This window comes from Oncorhynchus tshawytscha, unplaced genomic scaffold, assembly GCF_018296145.1.
Source record: "Oncorhynchus tshawytscha isolate Ot180627B unplaced genomic scaffold, Otsh_v2.0 Un_contig_17884_pilon_pilon, whole genome shotgun sequence".
NCBI classification, from domain to species: Eukaryota; Metazoa; Chordata; class Actinopteri; order Salmoniformes; family Salmonidae; genus Oncorhynchus; species Oncorhynchus tshawytscha.
Window position 1 is genome coordinate 45,001 of NW_024608833.1, and position 20,000 is coordinate 65,000.

The window sequence follows — 20,000 nt, forward strand, 5'->3', positions numbered from 1 at the left end:
TGTCTTTTATTTGTCCCTCTTCCCCTCTTACTGTCTTTTATTTGTCCCTCTTCCCCTCTTACTGTCTTTTATTTGTCCCTCTTCCCCTCTTCCCTCTTACTGTCTTTTATTTGTCCCTCTTCCCCTCTTCCCCTCTTACTGTCTTTTATTTGTCCCTCTTCCCCTCTTCCCCTCTTACTGTCTTTTATTTGTCCCTATTCCTCTCTTACTGTCTTTTATTTGTCCCTCTTCCCCTCTTCCCCTCTTACTGTCTTTTATTTGTCCCTATTCCTCTCTTACTGTCTTTTATTTGTCCCTCTTCCCCTCTTCCCCTCTTACTGTCTTTTATTTGTCCCTCTTCCCCTCTTCCCCTCTTACTGTCTTTTATTTGTCCCTATTCCCTCTTACTGTCTTTTATTTGTCCCTCTTCTTTTATTTGTCCCTCTTCCTGTCTTTTATTTGTCCCTCTTCCCCTCTTACTGTCTTTTATTTGTCCCTCTTCATCTCTTACTGTCTTTTATTTGTCCCTCTTCCCCTCTTACTGTCTCCCTTACTCTTACTGTCTTTTATTTGTCCCTCTTCCCCTCTTACTGTCTTTTATTTGTCCCTCTTCCCTCCTGTCTTACTCTTCTTTTATTTGTCCCTCTTCCCCTCTTACTGTCTTTTATTTGTCCCTCTTCCTCTCTTACTGTCTTTTATTTGTCCCTCTTCCCCTCTTACTGTCTTTTATTTGTCCCTCTTCCTCTCTTACTGTCTTTTATTTGTCCCTCTTCCCCTCTTCCCCTCTTACTGTCTTTTATTTGTCCCTCTTCCCCTCTTCCCCTCTTACTGTCTTTTATTTGTCCCTATTCCTCTCTTACTGTCTTTTATTTGTCCCTCTTCCCCTCTTCCTGTCTTTTATTTGTCCCTCTTCCCCTCTTACTGTCTTTTATTTGTCCCTCTTCCTCTCTTACTGTCTTTTATTTGTCCCTCTTCCCCTCTTACTGTCTTTTATTTGTCCCTATTCCTCTCTTACTGTCTTTTATTTGTCCCTCTTCCCCTCTTCCTGTCTTTTATTTGTCCCTCTTCCCCTCTTACTGTCTTTTATTTGTCCCTCTTCCTCTCTTACTGTCTTTTATTTGTCCCTCTTCCTCTCTTCCCCTCTTACTGTCTTTTATTTGTCCCTCTTCCCCTCTTACTGTCTTTTATTTGTCCCTCTTCCCCTCTTCCTCTCTTCCCCTCTTACAGTCTTTTATTTGCCCCTCTTCCCTCTTACAGTCTTTTATTTGCCCCTCTTCCCCTCTTACAGTCTTTTATTTGCCCCTCTTCCCCTCTTACAGTCTTTTATTTGTCCCTCTTCCCCTCTTACTGTCTTTTATTTGTCCCTCTTCCCCTCTTCCTCTCTTCCCCTCTTACTGTCTTTTATTTGTCCCTCTTCCCCTCTTACTGTCTTTTATTTGTCCCTCTTCCCCTCTTACTGTCTTTTCTCCCACCTTCCTTCACATTCTGTCCTCGTCCTGAATGGCATCCTTCTCTCTATGGGCCCTGGTCATAAGTAGTGCACTAAATAGGGAATAGGGTGCCATAGGGCCCTGGTCATAAGTAGTGCACTAAATAGGGAATAGGGCGCCATAGGGCCCTGGTGATAAGTAGTGCACTATATAGGGAATAGGGTGCCATAGGGCCCTGGTCATAAGTAGTGCACTATATAGGGAATAGGGTGCCATAGGGCCCTGGTCATCAGTAGTGCACGATATAGGGAATAGGGTGCCATTTGGGACCCATTTAGCCTCTGTTTCATCAGTCAATCAGAAAACGTTCATTATCGTCAAACTACAAAGCTTTTTTTTTTTGTTGTTGCCCCCTTTCTAATCCCGGACGACGCTAGGCCAATTGTGCGTCACCCCATGGACCTCCCGGTCGCGGCCGGCTGCGACAGAGCCTGGGCTCAAACCCAGAGTCTCTGGTGGCACAGATAGCACTGTGCCCTAGACCACTGCGCCACCCAAACTACATTGTTATTCAGTACAGGACCAACTGTACCCTGCAGTTGATGTGTGTGTGTGTGTGTGTGTGTGTGTGTGTGTGTGTGTGTGTGTGTGGTACACTCTTAACACCCCTAAAGGGTTCTGTTGTCCCCATAGGAGAACCCCTTTTTGGTTCCAGGTAGAACCCTTTTTCAAAGCAAAGAGGGGTTTTACCTGGAACCAAGGAGGGTTGTTACCATAATCTCTCGGCCTGCCGGTAGTAGGTAGACATATCGTGCTGCTTGGTCAAGCCAGCCTGCCATGTGATCTGCTCGGTCAAAGGATCAGAGATCACCTGTGTGTGTGTGTGTGTGTGTGTGTGTGTCTGTGTGTGTGTGTGTGTGTGTCTGTGTCTGTGTGTGTGTGTGTGTGTGTGTGTGTGTGTGTGTGTCTCTGTGTGTGTGTGTGTGTGTGTGTGTGTGTGTGTGTGTGTGTGTGTGTGTGTGTGTGTGTCTGTGTCTGTGTGTGTCTGTGTCTGTGTCTGTGTCTGTGTCTGTGTCTGTGTCTGTGTCTGTGTCTGTGTCTGTGTCTGTGTCTGTGTCTGTGTCTGTCTGTCTGTGTGTGTGTGTGTGTGTGTGTGTGTGTGTGTGTGTGTGTGTGTGTGTGCTGTAGGCTAGTACATTAGCTAAATGAATAAGCCAGGTGGTGAGATGGATACAGGGATCTGTTTGTCCCTCTCTCACAGTTCACCGGGATTAAGTCTGGTGTGTGTGCCCTGTGTGTGTGTGTGTGTTAGAGAGGTATCTGTGTGTTAGAGAGGTCTCTGTGTTTGTTAGAGAGGTATCGGTGTGTTAGAGAGGTCTCTGTGTGTATTAGAGAGGTCTCTGTGTGTATTAGAGAGGTCTCTGTGTGTTAGAAAGGTCTCTGTGTGTATTAGAGAGGTATCTGTGTGTTAGAGAGGTCTCTGTGTTTGTTAGAGAGGTATCGGTGTGTTAGAGAGGTCTCTGTGTGTGTTAGAGAGGTCTCTGTGTGTATTAGAGAGGTCTCTGTGTGTGTTAGAGAGGTTTCTGTGTGTGTTAGAGAGGTCTCTCTGTGTGTTAGAGAGGTCTGTGTGTTAGAGAGGTTGCTGTGTGTATCAGAGAGGCCTCTGTGTGTTAGAGAGGTCTCTGTGTGTTAGAGAGGATTCTGTCTGTTAGAGAGGTCTCTCTGTGTGTTAGAGAGGTCTCTCTGTGTATTAGAGAGGTCTGTGTGTTAGAGAGGTCTCCTGTGTGTTAGAGAGGTATCTCTGTGTGTTAGAGAGGTCTCTCTGTGTGTTAGAGAGGTCTCCTGTGTGTTAGAGGTCTCTCTGTGTGTTAGAGAGGTCTCTCTGTGTGTTAGAGGTCTCTCTGTGTGTTAGAGAGGTCTCCCTGTGTGTTAGAGAGGTCTCTCTGTGTGTTAGAGAGGTCTCTGTGTGTTAGAGAGGTCTCTGTGTGTTAGAGAGGTCTCTGTGTGTTAGAGAGGTCTCCTGTGTGTTAGAGGTCTCTCTGTGTGTAGAGAGGTCTCTCTGTGTGTTAGAGAGGTCTCTGTGTGTTAGAGAGGTCTCTGTGTGTTAGAGGACTCTGTGTGTTAGAGAGGACTCTTTGTGTGTGTTAGAGAGGTCTCTGTGTGTTAGAGAGGTCTGTGTGTTAGAGAGGGCTGTGTGTTAGAGAGGTCTCTGTGTGTGTTAGAGAGGTCTCTGTGTGTTAGAGAGGATCTCTGTGTGTTAGAGAGGTCTGTGTGTTAGAGGATTCTGTCTGTTAGAGAGGACTCTGTGTGTTAGAGAAGTCTCTCTGTGTGTTAGAGAAGTCTGTGTGTTAGAGAGGTCACTGATATACCTGATTCTATTGGTTCCATATTGCAGGGGACCCCCATTCCATTGGTTTATAAAACTACTGGCATAGGGTGTTATAGTGGTTCCATAGGGCAGGGGACCCCCATTCCATTGGTTTATAAAACTACTGGCATAGGGTGTTATAGTGGTTATATTGGTTCCATAGGATGTTATAGTGGTTCTATTGGTTCCATAGGATGTTATAGTGGTTATATTGGTTCCATAGGGTGTTATAGTGGTTATATTGGTTCCATAGGATGTTATAGTGGTTCTATTGGTTCCATAGGATGTTATAGTGGTTATATTGGTTCCATAGGGTGTTATAGTGGTTATATTGGTTCCATAGGATGTTATAGTGGTTCTATTGGTTCCATAGGATGTTATAGTGGTTATATTGGTTCCATAGGATGTTATAGTGGTTATATTGGTTCCATAGGGTGTTATAGTGGTTATATTGGTTCCATAGGATGTTATAGTGGTTCTATTGGTTCCATAGGATGTTATAGTGGTTATATTGGTTCCATAGGATGTTATAGTGGTTATATTGGTTCCATAGGGTGTTATAGTGGTTATATTGGTTCCATAGGATGTTATAGTGGTTCTATTGGTTCCATAGGATGTTATAGTGGTTATATTGGTTCCATAGGATGTTATAGTGGTTCTATTGGTTCCATGGGGTGTTATAGTGGTTCTATTGGTTCCATAGGATGTTATAGTGGTTATATTGGTTCCATAGGGCAGGGGACCCCCATTCCATTGGTTTATTAAACCACTGGCATAGGGTGTTATAGTGGTTCTATTGGTTCCATAGGGCAGGGGACCCCCCATTCCATTGGTTTATAAAACTACTGGCATAGGGTGTTATAGTGGTTCTATTGGTTCCATAGGATGTTATAGTGGTTCTATTGGTTCCATAGGGTGTTATAGTGGTTCTATTGGTTCCATAGGGTGTTATAGTGGTTCTATTGGTTCCATAAGGTGTTATTGTGGTTCAATTGGTTCCACACAGATTAGTCCTGTTCTTAATGCTGGGACCAGTTTCCCAGACCCAGATTAGTCCTAGTCCTGTTCTTAATGCTAGGACCAGTTTCCCAGACACAGATTAGTCCTAGTCCTGTTCTTAATGCTGGGGCCAGTTTCCCAGACAGAGATTAGTCCTAGTCCTGTTCTTAATTCTGGGGCCAGTTTCCCAGACACAGATTAGTCCTACTCCTGTTCTTAATGCTTGGGGCCAGTTTCCCAGACACAGATTAGTCCTGTTCTTAATGCTGGGACCAGTTTCCCAGACACAGATTAGTCCTGGTCCTGTTCTTAATGCTTGGGGCCAGTTTCCCAGACACAGATTAGTCCTGGTCCTGTTCTTAATGCTGGGGCCAGTTTCCCAGACACAGATTAGTCCTGTTCTTAATGCTTGGGGCCAGTTTCCCAGACACAGATTAGTCCTGGTCCTGTTCTTAATGCTGGGACCAGTTTCCCAGACACAGATTAGTCCTGGTCCTGTTCTTAATGCTTGGGGCCAGTTTCCCAGACACAGATTAGTCCTGTTCTTAATGCTTGGGACCAGTTTCCCAGACACAGATTAGTCCTGGTCCTGTTCTTAATGCTGGGGCCTGTTTCCCAGACACAGATTAGTCCCGGTCCTGTTCTTAATGCTGGGACCAGTTTCCCAGACACAGATTAGTCCTGTTCTTAATGCTGGGGACAGTTTCCCAGACACAGATTAGTCCTGTTCTTAATGCTGGGGCCAGTTTCCCAGACACAGATTAGTCCTGTTCTTAATGCTTGGGGCCAGTTTCCCAGACACAGATTAGTCCTGGTCCTGTTATTAATGCTGGGGCCAGTTTCCCAGACACAGATTAGTTCTGGTCCTGTTATTAATGCTGGTGCCAGTTTCCCAGACACAGATTAGTCCTGTTCTTAATGCTGGGGCCAGTTTCCCAGACACAGATTAGTCCTGGTCCTGTTCTTAATGCTTGGGGCCAGTTTCCCAGACACAGATTAGTCCTGGTCCTGTTCTTAATGCTTGGGACCAGTTTCCCAGACACAGATTAGTCCTGGTCCTGTTCTTAATGCTTGGGACCAGTTTCCCAGACACAGATTAGTCCTGGTCCTCTTCTTATTGCTTGGGGCCAGTTTCCCAGACACAGATTAGTCCTGTTCTTAATGCTTGGGGCCAGTTTCCCAGACATAGATTAGTCCTGTTCTTAATGCTTGGGGCCAGTTTCCCAGACACAGATTAGTCCTGTTCTTAATGCTGGGGCCAGTTTCCCAGACACAGATTAGTCCTGGTCCTGTTCTTAATGCTTGGGGCCAGTTTCCCAGACACAGATTAGTCATGTTCTTAATGCTTGGGGCCAGTTTCCCAGACACAGATTAGTCCTATTCTTAATGCTTGGGGCCAGTTTCCCAGACACAGATTAGCCCTGGTCCTGTTCTTAATGCTTGGGGCCAGTTTCCCAGACACAGATTAGTCCTGTTCTTAATGCTTGGGGCCAGTTTCCCAGACACAGATTAGTCCTATTCTTAATGCTTGGGGCCAGTTTCCCAGACACAGATTAGTCCTATTCTTAATGCTTGGGGCCAGTTTCCCAGACACAGATTAGTCCTATTCTTAATGCTTGGGGCCAGTTTCCCAGACACAGATTAGTCCTGGTCCTGTTCTTAATGCTTGGGGCCAGTTTCCCAGACACAGATTAGTCCTGTTCTTAATGCTTGGGGCCAGTTTCCCAGACACAGATTAGTCCTATTCTTAATGCTTGGGGCCAGTTTCCCAGACACAGATTAGTCCTATTCTTAATGCTTGGGGCCAGTTTCCCAGACACAGATTAGTCCTGTTCTTAATGCTTGGGGCCAGTTTCCCAGACACAGATTAGTCCTGGTCCTGTTCTTAATGCTGAGACCAGTTTCCCAGACACAGATTCGTCCTGGTCCTGTTCTTAATGCTGAGACCAGTTTCCCAGACACAGATTAGTCCTGGTCCTGTTCTTAATGCTGGGGCCAGTTTCCCAGACACAGATTAGTCCTAGTCCTGTTCTTAATGCTGGGGCCAGTTTCCCAGACAGAGATTAGTCCTAGTCCTGTTCTTAATGCTGGGGCCAGTTTCCCAGACACAGATTAGTCCTACTCCTGTTCTTAATGCTTGGGGCCAGTTTCCCAGACACAGATTAGTCCTGTTCTTAATGCTGGGACCAGTTTCCCAGACACAGATTAGTCCTGTTCTTAATGCTTGGGACCAGTTTCCCAGACACAGATTAGTCCTGGTCCTGTTCTTAATGCTTGGGGCCAGTTTCCCAGACACAGATTAGTCCTGGTCCTGTTCTTAATGCTGGGGCCAGTTTCCCGGACACAGATTAGTCCTGTTCTTAATGCTTGGGGCCAGTTTCCCAGACACAGATTAGTCCTGGTCCTGTTCTTAATGCTGGGACCAGTTTCCCAGACACAGATTAGTCCTGGTCCTGTTCTTAATGCTTGGGGCCAGTTTCCCAGACACAGATTAGTCCTGTTCTTAATGCTTGGGACCAGTTTCCCAGACACAGATTAGTCCTGGTCCTGTTCTTAATGCTGGGGCCTGTTTCCCAGACACAGATTAGTCCTGGTCCTGTTCTTAATGCTGGGGCCAGTTTCCCAGACACAGATTAGTCCCGGTCCTGTTCTTAATGCTGGGACCAGTTTCCCAGACACAGATTAGTCCTGTTCTTAATGCTTGGGGCCAGTTTCCCAGACACAGATTAGTCCTGGTCCTGTTATTAATGCTGGGGCCAGTTTCCCAGACACAGATTAGTCCTGGTCCTGTTATTAATGCTGGTGCCAGTTTCCCAGACACAGATTAGTCCTGTTCTTAATGCTGGGGCCAGTTTCCCAGACACAGATTAGTCCTGGTCCTGTTCTTAATGCTTGGGGCCAGTTTCCCAGACACAGATTAGTCCTGGTCCTGTTCTTAATGCTTGGGACCAGTTTCCCAGACACAGATTAGTCCTGGTCCTGTTCTTAATGCTTGGGACCAGTTTCCCAGACACAGATTAGTCCTGGTCCTCTTCTTATTGCTTGGGACCAGTTTCCCAGACACAGATTAGTCCTGTTCTTAATGCTTGGGGCCAGTTTCCCAGACATAGATTAGTCCTGTTCTTAATGCTTGGGGCCAGTTTCCCAGACACAGATTAGTCCTGTTCTTAATGCTGGGGCCAGTTTCCCAGACACAGATTAGTCCTGGTCCTGTTCTTAATGCTTGGGGCCAGTTTCCCAGACACAGATTAGTCATGTTCTTAATGCTTGGGGCCAGTTTCCCAGACACAGATTAGTCCTATTCTTAATGCTTGGGGCCAGTTTCCCAGACACAGATTAGTCCTGGTCCTGTTCTTAATGCTTGGGGCCAGTTTCCCAGACACAGATTAGTCCTGTTCTTAATGCTTGGGGCCAGTTTCCCAGACACAGATTAGTCCTATTCTTAATGCTTGGGGCCAGTTTCCCAGACACAGATTAGTCCTATTCTTAATGCTTGGGGCCAGTTTCCCAGACACAGATTAGTCCTATTCTTAATGCTTGGGGCCAGTTTCCCAGACACAGATTAGTCCTGGTCCTGTTCTTAATGCTGGGACCAGTTTCCCAGACACAGATTAGTCCTGTTCTTAATGCTTGGGGCCAGTTTCCCAGACACAGATTAGTCCTGTTCTTAATGCTTGGGGCCAGTTTCCCAGACACAGATTAGTCCTGTTCTTAATGCTGGGACCAGTTTCCCAGACACAGATTAGTCCTGTTCTTAATGCTTGGGACCAGTTTCCCAGACACAGATTAGTCCTTTTCTTAATGCTGGGACCAGTTTCCCAGACACAGATTAGTCCTGGTCCTGTTCTTAATGCTGGGGCCAGTTTCCCAGACACAGATTAGTCCTGGTTCTGTTCTTAATGCTTGGGGCCAGTTTCCCAGACACAGATTAGTCCTGTTCTTAATGCTGGGACCAGTTTCCCAGACACAGATTAGTCCTGTTCTTAATGCTGGGGCACGTTTCCCAGACACAGATTAGTCCTGGTCCTGTTCTTAATGCTGGGACCAGTTTCCCAGACACAGATTACTCCTGTTCTTAATGCTTGGGGCCAGTTTCCCAGACACAGATTAGTCCTGTTCTTAATGCTTGGGGCCAGTTTCCCAGACACAGATTAGTCCTGGTCCTGTTCTTAATGCTTGGGGCCTGTTTCCCAAACACAGATTAGTCCTGGTCCTGTTCTTAATGCTGGGACCAGTTTCCCAGACACAGATTAGTCCTGTTCTTAATGCTGGGGCACGTTTCCCAGACACAGATTAGTCCTGGTCCTGTTCTTAATGCTGGGACCAGTTTCCCAGACACAGATTAATCCTGTTCTTAATGCTTGGGGCCAGTTTCCCAGACACAGATTAGTCCTGTTCTTAATGCTTGGGGCCAGTTTCCCAGACACAGATTAGTCCTGGTCCTGTTCTTAATGCTTGGGGCCTGTTTCCCAGACACAGATTAGTCCTGTTCTTAATGCTGGGGGCCAGTTTCCCAGACACAGATTAGTCCTGTTCTTAATGCTTGGGACCAGTTTCCCAGACACAGATTAGTCCTGTTCTTAATGCTGAGACCAGTTTCCCAGACACAGATTAGTCCTAGTCCTGTTCTTAATGCTGGGACCAGTTTCCCAGACACAGATTAGTCCTGTTCTTAATGCTTGGGACCAGTTTCCCAGACACAGATTAGTCCTGTTCTTAATGCTGGGGCCAGTTTCCCAGACACAGATTAGTCCTGTTCTTAATGCTTGAGACCAGTTTCCCAGACACAGATTAGTCCTGTTCTTAATGCTTGGGGCCAGTTTCCCAGACACAGATTAGTCCTGGTCCTGTTCTTAATGCTTGGGGCCTGTTTCCCAGACACAGATTAGTCCTGTTCTTAATGCTGAGGGCCAGTTTCCCAGACACAGATTAGTCCTGTTCTTAATGCTGAGACCAGTTTCCCAGACACAGATTAGTCCTGTTCTTAATACTTGGGACCAGTTTCCCAGACACAGATTAGTCCTGTTCTTAATGCTGGGGCCAGTTTCCCAGACACAGATTAGTCCTAGTCCTGTTCTTAATGCTGGGACCAGTTTCCCAGACACAGATTAGTCCTAGTCCTGTTATTAATGCTTGGGGCCAGTTTCCCAGACACAGATTAGTCCTGTTCTTAATGCTGGGGCCAGTTTCCCAGACACAGATTAGTCCTGGTCCTGTTCTTAATGCTTGGGGCCAGTTTCCCAGACACAGATTAGTCCTGGTCCTGTTCTTAATGCTTGGGGCCAGTTTCCCAGACACAGATTAGTCCTGGTCCTGTTCTTAATGCTTGGGGCCAGTTTCCCAGACACAGATTAGTCCTGTTCTTAATGCTGGGACCAGTTTCCCAGACACAGATTAGTCCTGTTCTTAATGCTGGGGCCAGTTTCCCAGACACAGATTAGTCCTAGTCCTGTTCTTAATGCTGGGACCAGTTTCCCAGACACAGATTAGTCCTGGTCCTGTTCTTAATGCTGGGGCCAGTTTCCCAGACACAGATTAGTCCTGTTCTTAATGCTTGGGGCCAGTTTCCCAGACACAGATTACTCCTGTTCTTAATGCTTGGGGCCAGTTTCCCAGACACAGATTAGTCCTGTTCTTAATGCTTGGGGCCAGTTTCCCAGACACAGATTAGTCCTGTTCTTAATGCTTGGGGCCAGTTTCCCAGACACAGATTAGTCCTAGTCCTGTTCTTAATGCTGGGGCCAGTTTCCCAGACACAGATTAGTCCTGGTCCTGTTCTTAATGCTGGGACCAGTTTCCCAGACACAGATTAGTCCTACTCCTCTTCTTAATGCTGGGACCAGTTTCCCAGACACAGATTAGTCCTGGTCCTGTTCTTAATGCTTGGGGCCAGTTTCCCAGACACAGATTAGTCCTAGTCCTGTTCTTAATGCTGGGGCCTGTTTCCCAGACACAGATTAGTCCTGGTCCTGTTCTTAATGCTTGGGGCCAGTTTCCCAGACACAGATTAGTCCTAGTCCTGTTCTTAATGCTTGGGGCCAGTTTCCCAGACACAGATTAGTCCTGTTCTTAATGCTGGGACCAGTTTCCCAGACACAGATTAGTCCTGTTCTTAATGCTTGGGGCCAGTTTCCCAGACACAGATTAGTCCTACTCCTCTTCTTAATGCTGGGGCCAGTTACCCAGACACAGATTAGTCCTGTTCTTAATGCTGGGACCAGTTTCCCAGACACAGATTAGTCCTGGTCCTGTTCTTAATGCTTGGGGCCAGTTTCCCAGACACAGATTAGTCCTACTCCTCTTCTTAATGCTGGGCCCAGTTTCCCAGACACAGATTAGTCCTGGTCCTGTTCTTAATGCTTGGGGCCAGTTTCCCAGACACAGATTAGTCCTAGTCCTGTTCTTAATGCTGGGACCAGTTTCCCAGACACAGATTAGTCCTAGTCCTGTTCTTAATGCTGGGACCAGTTCCCCAGACACAGATTAGTCCTGTTATTAATGCTGGGGCCAGTTTCCCAGACACAGATTAGTCCTGGTCCTGTTCAATGCTTGGGGCCAGTTTCCCAGACACAGATTACACATGGCCCTGTTCTTAAAAGCACTTTCTGTAGAGAATCTCCATGGAGAATGCTTTTTAGTCCAAGTCAGGGTTTAATATGTGTCTATGAATCAGCCACATATTATTTGGAATATCTGAAATAGTATTTGAACCAAGGACTGTCCACAATATTTCTGCCTTCTAAGTTTATGTCAGTGGGGACCAACCAGGTCCGTCCCTGGAAACTGAGATATATTTTGTTGCACTCCATTTCCTGGTACAGAAATGACCAGGTATTTGAAACCTGATATTGAACTGCTGGCCAATGAAAGGGCACAGTGTGTCACATGATTATGACTGAGTTGACCTGACAGAGTGTTATCAGCTGAGGTTCATCTTTGCTCTTTGAAGACTTCTAAGTATGTGCTCTATCAAACTCTATGGCCCGTGTTCTCCTTTCTGAGACTCACCTCCTCTTTCCAGGCGACTCTAACACACTGTGTGTGCTCTATCAAACTCTATGGCCCGTGTTCTCCTTTCTGAGACTCACCTCCTCCTTCCAGGCGACTCTAACACACTGTGTGTGCTCTATCAAACTCTATGGCCCGTGTTCTCCTTTCTGAGACTCACCTCCTCCTTCCAGGCGACTCTAACACACTGTGTGTGCTCTATCAAACTCTATGGCCCGTGTTCTCCTTTCTGAGACTCACCTCCTCCTTCCAGGCGACTCTAACACACTGTGTGTGCTCTATCAAACTCTATGGCCCGTGTTCTCCTTTCTGAGACTCACCTCCTCTTTCCAGGCGACTCTAACACACTGTGTGTGCTCTATCAAACTCTATGGCCCGTGTTCTCCTTTCTGAGACTCACCTCCTCCTTCCAGGCGACTCTAACACACTGTGTGTGCTCTATGGCCCGTGTTCTCCTTTCTGAGACTCACCTCCTCCTTCCAGGCGACTCTAACACACTGTGTGTGCTCTATGGCCTGTTATCTCCTTTCTGAGACACACCTCCTCCTTCCAGGCGACTCTAACACACTGTGTGTGCTCTATCAAACTCTATGGCCCGTGTTCTCCTTTCTGAGACTCACCTCCTCCTTCCAGGCGACTCTAACACACTGTGTGTGCTCTATCAAACTCTATGGCCCGTCTTCTCCTTTCTGAGACTCACCTCCTCTTTCCAGGCGACTCTAACCCACTGTGTGTGCTCTATCAAACTCTATGGCCCCTGTCCGGAATGCAGGCTACTACTTTTCCCTTGACTTTTCAGAAGCTTCTAAATGTGTGTTGTCCTTGGTAGTCTCTATGACAGTGCAGAAAGCCTGTACCCCATGGCTCTTTGGCATTTGAATGACTCGCTGTGTTTGTACGTGCGTGTGTGTTACTGTGTGTGTGTGTGTGGTGTGTGTGTGTACGAGCTACTGCCAAGTTGAGGGGGCTTTGGAATTAGTGTGTGTGTGGGGGGGGTGGATGAACAGAAGGGGGTAGGAACACCTCTCCTTGCTACAGTGGCATAGAAGGCTCCAGGACCAGCCAGGAGGGACAGTAGCTCCTCTCTCAACCCGACTGAGAGAGCCCGCAGGGGGCAGGAGGAGGCAGACAGGACCCTTAACATCCAAACCTCTGGAAGACCAGAAGAAGGAGAGATTACCAGACCAGAAGAAGAAGAGAGTAGCAGACCAGAAGAAGGAGAGATTACCAGACCAGAAGAAGGAGAGATTACCAGACCAGAAGAAGAAGAGATTACCAGACCAGAAGAAGGAGAGATTACCAGACCAGAAGAAGGAGAGTTTACCAGACCAGAAGAAGGAGAGATTACCAGACCAGAAGAAGGAGAGATTACCAGACCAGAAGAAGAAGAGAGTAGCAGACCAGAAGAAGGAGAGATTACCAGACCAGAAGAAGGAGAGATTACCAGACCAGAAGAAGGAGAGATTACCAGACCAGAAGAAGGAGAGATTACCATTCCAGAAGAAGAAGAGAGTAGCAGACCAGAAGAAGGAGAGATTACCAGACCAGGAGAAGAAGAGATTACCAGACCAGAAGAAGAGATTACCAGAACAGAAGAAGAAGAGATTACCAGACCAGAAGAAGAAGAGAGATAAGATAAAGAATAGAGGAGAAGAGATTAGAAGTGAGATAGTCAGGTGGAGGAGAAGGAGGGATAGTCAGGTGGAGGAGGAGGAGAAGGAGGAGGAGGAGAGGGCTGGGATTCCTCTCGCTCCTCTGGCTACACATGACAGGATGGAGGAAGACGAGGACGAGGTGATGTGTGTGTGTGTGTGTTATCCTTTACCACAGCTGTACGTATATTATCCTTGTCTTCAGTTATCAGTGGATGTAGCTAGCTACCTGAGCCATGTTGACATCTTGTGTGTATCACAAACGGCACTCTGTTAAAAACCTGTTGAGTTTACAACTGATCCAGGAACTGTGCTGTATTACTACAAAGACTCACTCTGTTGAGTTTACAACTGATCCAGGATCTGTGCCTTATTACAACAAAGACTCACGCTGTTGAGTTTACAACTGATCCAGGAACTGTGCCTTATTACAACAAAGACTCACGCTGTTGAGTTTACAACTGATCCAGGATCTGTGCCGTAATTACAACAAAGACTCACGCTGTTGAGTTTACAACTGATCCAGGATCTGTGCCTTAATTACAACAAAGACTCACGCTGTTGAGTTTACAACTGATCCAGGATCTGTGCCTTATTACAACAAAGACTCACGCTGTTGAGTTTACAACTGATCCAGGATCTGTGCCTTATTACAACAAAGACTCACGGTGTTGAGTTTACAACTGATCCAGGATCTGTGCCGTAATTACAACAAAGACTCACGCTGTTGAGTTTACAACTGATCCAGGATCTGTGCCTTATTACAACAAAGACTCACGCGGTTGAGTTTACAACTGATCCAGGATCTGTGCCGTAATTACAACAAAGACGCTGCAGCAATACAGCTGTTAGGTTGAATTGGCTAAATGTGACGACGTAGAGATTTAAATCCAAAACTGAATAATAAAGCCTATGCAAGAGGTGTCACTACAGTCCCTGGTTCGATTCCAGGATGTAACACATCCGGCCATAATTGGGAGTCCCATAGGGGTCACAGGTTAGGTTGTTGTTGTAACGTTAACCTTTATTTAACTAGGCAAGTCAGTTAATTAAGAACAAATTCTTAATTACAATGATGGCGCTGCCCTATGGGTCTCCCAATCACGGCCGGTTGTGATACATCCTGGAATCGAACCAGGGTGTCTGTAGTGACGCCTCTAGCACTAGAGATGCAGTGCCTTAGACCGCTGCGCCACTCGGGAGCCCAGTATTGACGCTCTATCTAATTTCATGACCTGCTCTGTGTTCCCTTTGAACATTGATCCGAATGCCTTGGTTCTTATGCTTGTAAATGACCTCAGATCTGTGTCTCCTCTTGTTGTCTCATTGGTCTGTCTGAATGCCTATTGTGTAAGAAACACTGATCTCCAAATGAGTCATCTCCCTTGTGTTGCTAATGGACTATATTAGCTGTTGAATCTAAGCTGACCAGAGGATATTTCCCTCGTTGCTGTTTAAGCTGAATCACTCACCTGTTATGTTTATGTTGTATGTCTTACCTGTTTTAAGAAGTACCCGTTGCTAGGTAACAGTCCGATACACCTGTTATGTTTTACAACGGATCGTCTCAGTGTGGGTTTGGAGTGGTGCTACTTATTTAAAAAATCCTACACTGTTATCTTTTTTGGGGGGGGATTGTTTATGTTGTATGTCGGACATGTTTTTAAGAAGTACCCGTTGCTAGGTAACCGTCCGATACACACGAGCTGAGATGAGAAGGACGTCTAATCGTTTCCTCTAGTTGAATGGGATAGACAACAGTCCACTTCATTCAGTTTGACTCTGTTGACATCCGGTGTCAGGAAACACTGACTTCCTTTTCAACTTTTTAAAGGTTTTGATTGGTCTTCAAGCTCCTCCAAAAAAACAATAACACAGTCAAATATCTTTATGATAAAAAAATACACAGAAGTGTCCTGTGTTTGTTGTTGTGGGACGGGCTGAATATCTCAGTTCTCTTGTTACCGTCTAACTGACTCAGGTTGTCTCCCACATGGAAACCTATGGGGCCCTGGTCAAAAGTAGTGCACTATAAAGGGAACAAGGTTACATTTTGGATCTTATGTTTATATCACTGACCTGAGACCTGTGTTTCTTGTTATATAATGGTTTGAATGCCTTAGTTCTTATGTTTATCAACTGACTCCAGGCCTGTCTCTCTCTCTCTCTGTTATAGAATGGTCAAAAGTAGTGCACTATAAAGGGAACAAGGTTACATTTTTAGTTCTTATGTTTATATCACTGACCTGAGACCTGTGTTTCTGGTCATAGAACGGTCTGAATGCCTTCGTTTTTATGTTTGTAACACTGACCTGAGACCTGTGTTTCTCTGTTCCAGAATGGTCTGAATGCCTTAGTTATTATGTTTAATAATCTGACCTGAGACCTGTGTTTCTCTGTTCCAGAACGGTCTGAATGCGCTGCACCTGGCAGCTAAGGAGGGCCATGAGGACCTGGTCGAAGAACTACTGGAGAGAGGCTCCGCCGTCGACTCTGCTACTAAGGTAATGTCAGGAAGTAAATGTCAGGAAGTAAACCCCAAATTCCAATTGAATAATTAGCTGTAGCTACTGTAGCTCGCTACCATACATGTCAGGAAGTAAACCCCAAATTCCAATTGAATAATTGAAACAAATCTGTTTTCAAAATACTTCTCAATAACCAGAACCAATGTTCCCTCTAAGCTCCCCGGGACAATAATATCGCAGTGTCCAATCACAGCAGCAAGATGTTTGGCCCGTTGCCATGACAAAGGGCAACTAGTGGAACACAAACAACATTCTAAATATAGCCTGTATTTACCTGTTTATTTATTTTCCCTGTCATACTTCGACTACTTGCACATTGTTTACAACACTGTACATAGCCAATAATATAACATTTTAAATGTCTAAAATGTCTATAATGTCTATATTATTTGAAAACTTTTGTGAGTGTAATGTTTACTGATGTTTCTCTTGTTTATTTCACTTTTGTTTTTTGTCTATTCCGTTTGCTTTGGCAACGTTAACACAGGTTTCCCATGTCAATAAAGCCTTTTGAATTGAATTGAGACATGGTTGGAGAGTGAGAGAGAGAGAGAGAGAACGGTGGAGAGAGGCCATTTATACTCTCTAGTACTCAGAAGAGGGAGGTATGGCGGGAGAGAGAGGATGAAAGCAGGATATCAGTGTCTCTAAAGTCTAAATCACTGCTAGGAATCCCACTCCATCTGGGTGTTGAGAGAGAGAGAGAGAGAGACAGAGAGAGAGAGACAGAGAGAGAGAGAGACAGAGAGAGAGAGAGACAGAGAGTGAGAGAGTTAGAGAGAGAGGTACAGAGACAGAGAGAGAGAGAGAGAGTTAGAGAGAGAGAGTTAGAGAGAGAGGTACAGTATAGCAGTGTCAGACCAGAATATCAGTCCCCCTGGCAGGGTGTGTGTTACCTGATCCAGTGGGGTTCTCAGGTGACAGGGCATGCTCTTTAGCCGCCAACTACCATAAACAACCTCCAGGGAATCTCTCACCACCCTTCGCCTCTCGCCCTCCTTACCCCCTCGTCTCTCACCCCCCTCACTCCTTACCCTGCACTCAATTCGATCACCACTGGGGTCTTGCGAACGGAAATGTGTGCACACACTACTGTAAGTCACTTTGATACAAAACGTCTGCTAAATGGCATATAGGCTTATTATTATTATTATTGAATTAATCCACACTTCTGATTCACACACCTCTCACCCCTCAATAAGTTAGCAGCCAGATCTTTACTGACACTTCTAGTGATCTGACATGTTATTGAGGAGTTATCTGGCATGTTATTGAGGCGTTATCTGACATGTTATTGAGAGTTATCTGACATGTTATTGAGGACTTATCTGACATGTTATTGAGGAGTTATCTGAAATGTTATTTGACATGTTGTTGAGGAATTATCTGACATGTTATTGAGGAGTTATCTGACATGTTATTGAGGAGTTATCTGACATGTTATTGAGGAGTTATCTGACATGTTATTGAGGACTTATCTGACATGTTTTTGAGGAGTCATCTGACATGTTATTGAGGAGTTATCTGACATGTTATTGAGGAGTCATCTGACATGTTATTTAGTAGTTTTTGACATGTTAGTGAGGACTTATCTGACCTGTTATTGAGGAGCTATCTGAAATGTTATTTGACATGTTGTTGAGGAATTATCTGACATGTTATTGAGGTGTTATCTGAGGTGTTATCTGACATGTTATTGAGGAGTTATCTGACATGTTATTGAGGAGTTATCTGACATGATACTGAGGAGTTATCTGACATGTTAGTGAGGACTTATCTGACATGTTAGTGAGGACTTATCTGACATGTTATTGAGGAGTTATCTGACATGTTATAGAGGAGTTATCTGACATGTTACTGAGGAGTTATCTGAGAAGACAACATAGTGCCACCAAGATGTTAACCTGGAGTTGAAAGACAGCTGGGCTGCAGCCTGACCTTTAAACAGGGGATTGGTAAAGGGCTTAGCATAGATGCTACGCTGTTCACACCTACTGCCACACACACACACCACACACACACACACACACACACACACACACACACACACACACACACACACACACACACACACACACACACACACTGAACCATCCAACCCTAACGCTCCTCTCCCTGCAGAAAGGGAACACAGCCCTCCACATCGCCTCATTGGCCGGACAGAAGGAAGTGGCTCGACTGCTGCTGAAGAGAGGAGCCGACATCAACGCCCAATCACAGGTCAGATAGATAGACTCCATGATGCTCATATAGGCTGTGACCCCAGTGCCATCTGGGATAGTGACATAGACACTGTATGAAACCACCAGTCTCCACTGTATAATACCACCAGTCTCCACTATATAATACCACCAGTCTCCACTATATAATACCACCAGTCTGTATAATACCACCAGTCTGTATAATACCACCAGTCTGTATAATACCACCAGTCTGTACACCAGTCTCTGCCACCAGTCTGTATAATACCACCAGTCTGTATAATACCACCAGTCTGTATAATACCACCAGTCTGTATAATACCACCAGTCTGTATAATACCACCAGTCTGTATAATACCACCAGTCTGTATAATACCACCAGTCTGTATAATACTACCAGTCTGTATAATACCACCAGTCTGTATAATACCACCAGTCTGTATAATACCACCAGTCTGTATAATACCACCAGTCTGTATAATACCACCAGTCTGTATAATACCACCAGTCTGTATAATACCACCAGTCTGTATAATACCACCAGTCTATATAATACTACCAGTCTGTATAATACCACCATACCACCAGTCTGTATAATACCACCAGTCTATATAATACCACCAGTCTGTATAATACTACCAGTCTGTATAATACCACCAGTCTGTATAATACCACCAGTCTGTATAATACCACCAGTCTGTATAATACCACCAGTCTGTATAATACCACCAGTCTGTATAATACCACCAGTCTGTATAATACCACCAGTCTGTATAATACCACCAGTCTGTATAATACTACCAGTCTCCATATAATACCACAGTCTGTATAATACCACCAGTCTGTATAATACCACCAGTCTGTATAATACTACCAGTCTGTATAATACCACCAGTCTGTATAATACCAGTCTCCAGTCTGTATAATACCACCAGTCTGTATAATACCACCAGTCTGTATAATACCACCAGTCTGTATAATACCACCAGTCTGTATAATACCACCAGTCTGTATAAAACAACCAGTCTATATAATACCACCAGTCTGTATAATACCACCAGTCTGTATAATACTACCAGTCTATATAATACCACCAGTCTGTATAATACCACCAGTCTGTATAATACCACCAGTCTATATAATACTACCAGTCTATATAATACCACCAGTCTGTATAATACCACCAGTCTGTATAATACTACCAGTCTGTATAATACCACCAGTCTGTATAATACCACCAGTCTGTATAATACCACCAGTCTGTATAATACCACCAGTCTGTATAATACCACCAGTCTGTATAATACCACCAGTCTGTATATATACCAGTCTCTGTATAATACCACCAGTCTGTATAATACCACCAGTCTGTATAATACCACCAGTCTGTATAATACCACCAGTCTGTATAATACACCAGTCTGTATAATACCACCAGTCTGTATAATACCACCAGTCTGTATAATACTACCAGTCTCCACTGTATAAACCACCAGTCTGTATAATACCACCAGTCTGTATAATACCACCAGTCTGTATAATACCACCAGTCTGTATAATACCACCAGTCTGTATAATACCACCAGTCTGTATAATACCACCAGTATAATACCACCAGTCTATATAATACCACCAGTCTGTATAATACCACCAGTCTGTATAATACCACCAGTCTGTATAATACTACCAGTCTGTGTATAATACCACCAGTCTGTATAATACCACCAGTCTGTATAATACCACCAGTCTGTATAATACCACCAGTCTGTATAATACCACCAGTCTGTATAATACCACCAGTCTGTATAATACCACCAGTCTGTATAATACCACCA

At 45.0% G+C, this 20,000-nt stretch overlaps 1 protein-coding gene across 1 annotated transcript in view; it reads left to right on the forward strand.

Moving 5' to 3' along the window:
• The window catches only part of LOC121843880 (ankyrin-2-like), a 70,714-nt gene that overhangs the window by 31,548 nt on the left and 19,166 nt on the right, over window positions 1-20,000 (forward strand). Inside the window, exons 3-4 of the mRNA XM_042313742.1 lie at window positions 15,842-15,940; window positions 18,086-18,184. Of these exons, the coding sequence (XP_042169676.1) occupies window positions 15,842-15,940; window positions 18,086-18,184 (198 nt within the window). The remainder of the gene's footprint in view (window positions 1-15,841; window positions 15,941-18,085; window positions 18,185-20,000) is intronic.